Source organism: Hylobates moloch, unplaced genomic scaffold (genome assembly GCF_009828535.3).
Source record: "Hylobates moloch isolate HMO894 unplaced genomic scaffold, HMol_V3 SCAFFOLD_4, whole genome shotgun sequence".
Classification (NCBI taxonomy): domain Eukaryota; kingdom Metazoa; phylum Chordata; class Mammalia; order Primates; family Hylobatidae; genus Hylobates; species Hylobates moloch.
Window position 1 is genome coordinate 114257021 of NW_026652279.1, and position 8995 is coordinate 114266015.

Consider the following 8995-nt stretch of genomic DNA (forward strand, 5'->3'; position numbering starts at 1 on the left):
TTGGACCATCCTCCTATACCCAGACACTGAAACAAGGACTTGGGTGCAGGTAGTTTATTTGGACAGTGATCCCAGGAAGCACAAGCGAGGCAGTGAGGAAAGTGAGCAGGGAAAGGCAGGAAAGCCAATAAAGGAGGTGTTAGTGGGTGAGCTGCTGCTGTGGGCGACTGGGGCTTATGTTTCCTGGGGACGCTCGTGGGAACTGTGCAAATCACAGCTCAAAGTGATTCCTTTGAGAGATGGGAGAGCTGGGATATTTAATCACCAACTCCTATCCCTCACTGGTTGAGGGTTGCTTCTGCAGATCTTAGTACTTCCAGGCTGCTCTGTGCAGAGGTGGAACAACTTTCAGGTGGGGCTGCAAGCACTCAGCAAGTCTGCAGCAGCAGAGATGGGTGCTTGAGATGGAAACTGCCATAGTGCAACTGGAACTGTCCACTGCAGTTGAAGTAGACTCAGATGTCAGCAATGGGGACATGGACAGAGCATCATATCTGCTACAATGAAGTGAAGGGACAATTAAACAATATTTGGAATGAAGACTTAATAGATCTTGATGAGTGATTGGATCATTGAGGGGTAAGAAATAGGGTAGAGTCTTAAAATGACTTTTGCATTTCTAGTTTGGTCTAAAATTTGCAGTCCCATTTATTGAGTTTAAAACAATTGCCAGAGGAGTAGTTTTGGCCATAGTGATGGCAGAGGAGTTGCTTTTCATTTGGGCATCCTGAGTTGGAGGTGTCTGCGATATAGCAAAGTGTCACACTGGGTTGGCAAATGGAATTTTCCTAATTCCGTATTAAACTATGCAGGCTTCATTTTGACATGTTTGAAATTCTTTAAACAGATTTTGTGGGAACAAATCCTGACTCTGATAATGAATGATTTCCCCCCCGCACATTTAATCTGGTGGTTTAAGTGATGGCTTTTAAAATAGCCTGGTGTCTCTTTCTACCTGCTGTTCACTTGTTAGTTGACTTTGAACCTGTTGGTGAATTCCATTGCAGATTGTTTCTCCCTGAAGAAAGGGAATAATAAATACCCTTTTGAGTTATTGCATAGCTGTTGAAAACCAAGACAGCATTTCAAAGCTCTTCTGAGTGGTTGCAGAGCACAGTGCCCCATCAAGTATTGTATTTCTTTGCTTCAGTTTGCTTGCAGAGTTTACAGCATTCCAATTATCCTATTATTGGGTATTCAGTAGTAAAGTGAATATGCTTGTCTTCTAAAATGGAATTTTTGGATGTTAAAGGTTTATATTTGCCAAGTGAAATAAGCCAGATATTTAGCTCATCATGGCATGGAACTCATCCTGATTATAAATATATATTTTTCTCTCTGTATGTATATATATATATATATATTTATTTGTATTTAGAGACATGCATCCTGTTTTTGCTCTATTTCAGAATGCATTTTTCAATAGATATTGAAACCACTAACAGTTTAACTTTCTAAAGTGGTTTCCTTATAGATATTTTATTATAGGAAGACGTGTAGAACATCCAAGTCAGTGGGGCCAGAGACAAAAATGCGAAACGGGTAAAGCCTGGCTTTTGCTTTCTCTCTTGAGGTGACCTCTGTCTTCCCCACGGGCTTTCTCATGTCCCAGTATTCACTGCTAAGGTGCCCAAGGGTTGTTGGCCTGTACTTCCAGAGAGGTATCTGTGTTATAATCACAAACCTCTAAGGCTTGTGATTTTGCCAGTGATATTCACCTTAGCCGTGGTTGTTTGTAAAGTGTTGGCTACACATGAGGCTCTGGACTACTTGGTGAAAGTGGAGGGAGTGAAGACAGCAAAACAGGGTCAGAGCAAGGCTGGGCATCCTGGGTCTACTTTGTCTTCCTCAGTGAGTGGGGCGGTGCGGTGCTGATAGTACTGTGGAGACTGGCTCCAGAAGAAGGCAAGGAAAGAGGAAGTAGGATAGACTGTAGTGGGAACTTACTATAAGCCAAGAATTGTGCCAAGAATTCTGCGTATGTATTATCTCATTTAATTTAATAAAGCAATATGTTTTCTTAAAAATGTGCTTGAGAGTAAACATTTCTGGAGACAAGTGAAAAGCCTCCCACACACAGCTCCTGTTTCTTGGAGAGTTCCTGCTGCTGGCCCATAGAGGAACCCCCCAACCTTTTTTGTTAAAGCAAACAATGTTAAGGACTGAAATTGTGTGTTTGATTTTTTTAAAGTTTCAAATCAAAACAAGGTCTGATAGTGGTTATTTTGCTAAGGGAAAAAATGATACTAAGTCAGAGGTTTTGAAACCCAAATTTTTGGAGTAATGAAATAATTTGCACAATACAAAATAAAATAATGCCAATAACATTTTACTTTTGAAGGACAAAAGCAGCAAACACATTCAGAGACTGGATGCTTTTAGACTGCACTGGAATAATTCATTCTTCTATTTTACATTTGATGAGGCTGGCTCGAGAATAAAGTTTTAGATGTTATGATGGTGGCTTTACCTGGGAGTCTGTTCCCTGGGGCCTGGCCATCATGGCTCTGGAGCTGTAATGTTTTCTTTCGGAATCCACGGTCTGGGCGGTCTGAGCTCGTCAGGCGCATGTGCGACTCTGTTGCCTGCAGAAACGGCTGAACTTTGCACAGGCTGTGGGTGGTGAAGCACTTGTGTGTACCCACCCTGCTGTTCAGCCTGGAGCTACCACTGGTTTCAATTATGACTTCAACAGGCAGCTTTGAGGGCTTCTCTATTCATTACAGTGCTGCACACTCTATAATTAGTAATAAAGGAACACAGGCACTTCACAAATATAAAGGGCTAAACAGTAATCATGCAGTAAAGGCAATGCATTGGGACCTTTCTACCTAACTCCTTGTTTCTTTCAGGTAAAAAAAAAAAAAAAAGCAAACAAAAAACAACTTGTTTCATTACGTTGTTTTATTTTTTGCACTGAATAACCTAGTTTTGAGTCTCATCCTGGATACTTATTAGCTGTGTGATTTTTGGCATTTTATCTAACCTTCTTGTGCCTCGGTTTCTTTATTTGCAAAATGAAGTTAATGATACTTCCCACATCCTGGGGGTAGTTTGCTGATTAAAATGAGATAATTCATGCAGAATGCTTGGTAAGGAGCTCTGCTCACTAAAGACTTGCTCAGTAAATGTTAGGTCTCATTATGCTTATCATCATTTTAATTTCAAATGAAATCCATAGAGTATAAGACATGGGCATAGTACTCTTGAGTGTCTTTTTTTAAGACTTTCCATTATGTACCTTTTCAAACACAAACATTTAGAGATACTGGTGAAATTTCCCTACCTCACATGCACCTATGCTAGCATTGACAATTATCAATATCTTACCAAATCGATCTTGTTTCACATAGCTGCCTGTGTTTTTTTCTAGAACATTTTAGAGCGAATCCCAAACATCATGTCATTTTGCCCATAAATTTGAGTGGGATAGTGCTGATAGTCACTTTGGAAACTGGCTCCAGAGGAAGGCAAGGAAAGAGGAAGTAGGACAGAATGTAGTGGGAACCTATTATATTCCAAAAGACTTAAGATGTTAGTCTTTTTGATACTAACACCCCGAATAAGCTGAGGGCTCTTTGGGACTAAGTCTTCTTCACCTCAAACTCCAGCTTGAGGAGGAGGTACCAGCAGCCAGTAAAAGTTCTACAGATGCTTGTTTAATTAGTGAATGAACAACCCAAACTTAGCTTTCTTCACTTTTTGGTGGCTGCTCAATGAATATTTACTTAGTGAATAAATGAGAACAGGGATTTTATAGACCAATGCATATGGAGATGCACATAATTTATGAAATCAACACACATTTTTAATACTTGGGTGACATTTTGCAATACGTGAAATCCTACAGGTTTAATATTGTCATGAACATTAATAATGCCCAAATAATTAGCGCTTGAAAGAAGGTTTCATTCTGATACTCAAATTATTTGTGAATGTCTGACTATAGGCGACTTCATGAAAAGCAATTAGCAGATTCTTCAAACACATGACAAATCTTTTATTACTGTGCTTGTAAGTGACACGGTTTACAGAAAACCAAATGTAATTAAATAACATTGAACTTGAAATCTACCACAGAGTCAAGATATACAAGTTATACTTGGCAAGGCAAAATTTCTCAGACACTAGGTTGTTTCAGGTGAAAGATAAATTTCAATTAAGTAATTCCAACATGTTTTGTTTTTTGTCTTACAGACAGTTCCTTTGGCAATAACTTCCACTTTAGCTTTTATTATATAAAAATATAACAAAATTTCATTATATACAAACATTACATTACACAATGTACAGGTTAAAAACACTAAGAAAATGGCAAGCTGCAAGTGAAATTAAAGTCAATAGCATGATAAGAAAAATTAAATACTGCACACATTTCATAAAAATTACATTAACTACATTTTTGTTTGCAAATACCAAACAGTACCAATGTGATTGGAAATAGCTTCCAACAACTTCATTTTAAGGCACATCTTGCATATTTATATATACAACAATGAAACCGGTCAATAACTTAGGGGCTTCTCGGAGTGACCTGTATATGTGTGAAGACATGCAGCATGGGATTACACATTTTCATTGGCTCCCTTCTTCGGGGACAGGTACCTGCCAGGAGGGGACTGGTAGAGGGGTACCCCAATCTCCTGCAGGTCTGGGAGCCTCCCTGGACGGGGAGGGGAGAGCAGAGTGACTGTCCTGTCATAGTCTCTGTGCAGTACTTTCTCATAGACGCTCTGCAGCCCCACTGTCTTGGGCAGCTGGGCCTGGTAGTAATTGTCCCTGCGCAGAGGATCCCGAGGCAGAGACGTGCTCTTACAGAAGGTTGACATCTGGGCTGGTGGGTGAGGTGACGGATGTGCGTTGGGCCCGCTGCAGGATGGGCTCCAGCAGCGGTCAGAGTGGCCCAGGATCTTACACTCAGCGGTGCACGCCCACAGTCCTAATACGAAAGGGAAAAGGAAACAGCATGACGATTATTCCTGAGATTATACATACCCAGGCTTCCATCTTAAGAATGTCAGCCTGGGTCAGGGCAGCTGAAACGAAAGGCTGTGTGCATAAAGATATACACCGTGTCTCAAGAATCAAAGGCACATTGCTTCCTGTAAAGCCATCTTAATGCAAAGCTGGTCCAGCTTCTTCAGCTGGAAGTGAAAAAAAAATTGATAAGCAGAACCCCATTTTTAATGGCTAGCATCACCCATGCTGCTGCCTAACAGGATGAGGGTGTGCTTTATTCAAGAGCTGAAGTTGCCTCGACTTGGCATTTTGAAATTCACTGTGTGAGGCAGGCCCGGATCCGCAACTGGAGGAGTGAGAAAAAGTGGGGAAGAGGGAAGGGGGCTGGGAACCGAGATTGAGAGGAGGCAAACACTGGTGAAGGGGAGGGAAGGGAGGAATGCCGAATTTGGCGGCAAAGAAGAGTCCTCACCACTCTGCATGTGGTTGATGAGATCCTTTTTCAGAGCGTCCCCGCTGATGTCGGAATCGCTGTCGTTGAAATCACTGTCCCCTTTACCGCTGTCTTTGCCGCTGAACTTCTCTGCTTCTCTGCCAGAAATGGTGTTGAATGAGTGTCCTTTCCACACCGCCACAGGGGGCGCCGGCTCCTTTCCAAAACCCGGGGAGGCACCGTAGGGCTGCAGCAGGGAATAGGGGAATGGGAGTGGGGGGAGGGTTGGATAAGAAACAAACAAAAAACAAGTGCGACAGGTTAAGTGTCTACCTGCATGCGCCCACCCTACCCCTCCAGTCTCCCTTCCCCCAGCCTGTCCGCGGAGCTCGGAGGGGGGCGCCCAGCCGAAGGAAGGCCTCACCTCGGCGTGCGCGCCGCGGAGCCGCTGCTGCCCCTCGAAGTGACAGGCGCTTTCCCCAGTGGCGCTGCCGCCCTCTGAGCCCGGCACTTCGGCCGCGGCGACCGCAGGCGGAGGCGCGTCCGCCGCGGGGCTGCCAAAGGGCGCTTTGCCGGTGCCAGGGAAGGTGAGCACGTCGAACATGTTGGGCCTGGGCCCGGCTCCCCGGGCGGCCTCCTCCGGGGAGCCGGGAGCCGAGGCTCCGCCGCCCGCCGCCCCGGGCCGCTCTTCCCGGAGGGCCCCCCCTTTGCGCACCTCCTTCTTGCGGCGGTTGCAGGTGGTAGCGATGGCGATGATGGCGGCCAGCAGCAGCGTGCAGCTCCCGGCCAGCACGATGATGACGATCAGTGGCGTGTCCCATTGCAGCGCCGACCCGGACGCCCCGAGCCGAGAGCCAGGCGGGCGGGAACGCTCGGGGCTTCCCGCACTGGCAGGCGCAGCCGGCCCACGCCCGCCCCCTGCTGTTACCACGAAGCTGACAGTTGCGGTGGTGGTGAGCGGGGGACGGCCGCCGTCGGATATGACCAGGAGCGCCCTGAACACGCGGCCGGGTGGCTCCTGCGAGAGGTCGCCGGTGAGCAGTATCTCCCCCGTGCGGCGGCCGATGGCGAAGGCTTCGCGCGGCTCCTGCTGCTGCAGCTCGAACGCCAGCTCCCCGTTGGCTCCCTCGTCTGCATCCCGGGCCTGCACACGGGCCACAACCGTGTCCTTTGCGGTGCGCCCAGGCACCGCCACTTCTAGGGAGCCATTGGCTGGCTCCGGGTGCACCAGGACCGGCGCATGGTCGTTCTGGTCCAGCACGCGCACTTGCACTAGGGCGCTGCTGGAAAGCTGAGGGGAGCCGCCGTCGCTAGCTTGGATGCGAACGTCGAGTTGGCGCAGCGTCTCATAGTCGAAGCTGCGCAGCGCGTAGATGGCTCCGGTAGCTGGGTCCACAGAGACATAAGTGGACACGGCGCCCCCGGCGCGGCCCACCTCGGCCTCCAGCAGCCGGTAGGTGACCTGGCCGTTGCGGCCCAGGTCCCGGTCCCGGGCGGCCACCGTGGCCAGGTAGGCGCCTGGCGGGTTGTTCTCGCGCACCGACACCTCATAGACCGGCCGCGTGAAGAGCGGCGCGTTGTCGTTCTCGTCGCCCACACGCACCGTGTAGGGCCGCACGGTGCGCAGCGGGGGCGCGCCGCGATCCTCGGCCACCAGCGTCAAGTTGTACTCGGCGATGCGTTCGCGGTCCAGCGACGCCGCAGTCACCACCAGGTAGCTGCCCGCATAGGCCGGCTGCAGACGGAAGTGCTCGTGCCCATAGAGGGCGCAGCGCACCTGCCCGTTGGCGCCCGAGTCCCTGTCCGAGGTGCTGACCAGGGCCACCAGGCTCTCGCGCGCCGCCCCCTCCGGCACCAGCGAAGTGGCGCCAGCCTCGGGCGTCCCGGCTCCCGCCGGCGAGCTAGCGTCCGCTCCCCCGAGCGCAGCGGCTGCGGCGGCAGCGGCGAAGGGCGAGGCGGCCGGCGCGCCTGGGGCGGCCAGCGGGGTGATGGCGATGTCGGGTGCGTTGTCATTGACGTCGCGGATGCGCACGATGACCTTGCAGGTGGCAGCGCGAGGCCCGGGTCCGCGGTCCTGCGCCCGCACGTCCAGCTCGTAGGTGTCCTGACGCTCGTAGTCCACGGGCCCGGCCAGGGTGAGGCGGCCCGATCGGGGGTCAAGCCGAAAGAGGCGGCGCGCCTCTGGCGGGGTGCGGGCGCCAAAAGCGAACACCACGTCGCCGTTAGGGCCCTCGTCGGGGTCGGCTGCGTCCAGGTCGAGAAGCAGGGAGCCCACAGGCGCGTCTTCCGCCAGCTCCACTTCGGCCACGGCGCCCTGCGGGAAGGCCGGGCTGTGGTCATTTGCATCCAGGACGCGCACGCTGAGGGCAGCCGTGGCGGAGCGCGGCGGGCGGCCGCCGTCCTGGGCCACCAGCTCCAGGCTGTAGGCGGCCTGGCTCTCGCGGTCCAGCTCCTGCAGCAGCACCAGGTCCGCGCACTGAGCGCCGTCCGCTCGCGTCTGTAGCTCCACGCGAAAGGGGCTGTGCGGCTCGGCCAGGCGCACGGTCTGCAGCCCGTTGGCGCCCACGTCCTCGTCCACCGGCACCTCCAAGGGGATGCGCGTGCCCACGGCCGCACCCTCGGACACCTCTACCGGGATCTGGGCCCGGGGGAAGCGCGGCGCGTGGTCGTTGACGTCCCTCACCTCCACCTCCACGTGCACCAGCCGGAACTGCTCCTGCGAGAAGCTGACCACATCGAAGGCCAGCACGCACTGCGGGGCCTGGCCACACAGCCGTTCGCGGTCCAGGCCGGCGTCCCCGACGGTCAGCTGCCCGTCGCCTTCGCGCACCCGGAGCAGAGAGCTGTTGAATTGCTTCATCAGGCGGAAGCTTGTGTCACCCGATACTTTCATATGCAGGTCCTCGGCCAGGGTCCCGATGACCGTGCCAGGGGCATCCTCCTCGAAGGTGCTGTATCGGACTGTTTTGCTCTGGGCCACTGACAGCACCCAGCAGAGGCTGAAGAGCTGCAAGGGGAAAAGGCAGGGGCTGCCCCAAAGCCTCACAGGACTCATGCCTCCAGCCTCAAGTGCGATCCGAAAGGCTAAGGAAGTCTTCTCTGGTTTCCAGGTCGGGCGTCAGTCTCAGGCTCTCGGAATCACGCTCTTTGCGAGCCCTGTGCGGGAGAAGTCTGCGGGTAGCAGCTCCGCGCCTCCAGCGGGCTCTGAGGACGCGCGGACCCGCCCTCACCCTGCGCCTCTCCCTCTCTTACAGAAGCTGCGCCGCCTCGCGCCGCCTTTGCCTTTATAGCCGCGGATATGCTAATCACCCGAGCCGGGCAGCCAATGGCCGCCTCCCCCTCGCGTCGCTCCTCCGCCTGCCTCTGACAATCCCTTTAATGTGGAAAGGCTTAGAGAGGAAAACAAGAAAGGAAAATTAGGGAATCTTTCTTTTGTTTAACTCCTTTTGCTTTTTCCCTCTTTTCTTGTCAGCACCCTGCATGTAGAGGAGTTGGCACAGGGCTCCAGGACTAAAAGGAGTGGATGGTTTTGTTAATTGTCGCCTACCTCCCTCCGTGCCGCGGCTAGAACTAAGTGCGAACACGCTGGGGTTTCACCCCAGT

At 51.7% G+C, this 8995-nt stretch overlaps 1 protein-coding gene across 2 annotated transcripts; it reads right to left on the minus strand.

Moving 5' to 3' along the window:
* Nucleotides 1–2889: 2889 nt before the first annotated feature.
* LOC116467325 (protocadherin-8) lies at nucleotides 2890–8697 on the minus strand. Of its 2 annotated transcripts, none has more exons than XM_032150977.2 (3): nucleotides 6108–8697; nucleotides 5432–5639; nucleotides 2890–4939 (listed from the first exon to the last, which is right to left on the minus strand). In XM_032150977.2, the coding sequence occupies exons 1-3, from the start codon at nucleotides 8445–8447 to the stop codon at nucleotides 4566–4568; spliced, it is 2922 nt and encodes a 973-aa protein (XP_032006868.1). In that variant the 5' UTR covers nucleotides 8448–8697; the 3' UTR covers nucleotides 2890–4565. The 2 variants fall into 2 exon arrangements, with proteins under 2 accessions (XP_032006868.1, XP_032006867.1); XM_032150976.2 differs by having other exon boundaries at nucleotides 5817–8697.
* Between the last annotated feature and the right edge of the window lie 298 nt (nucleotides 8698–8995).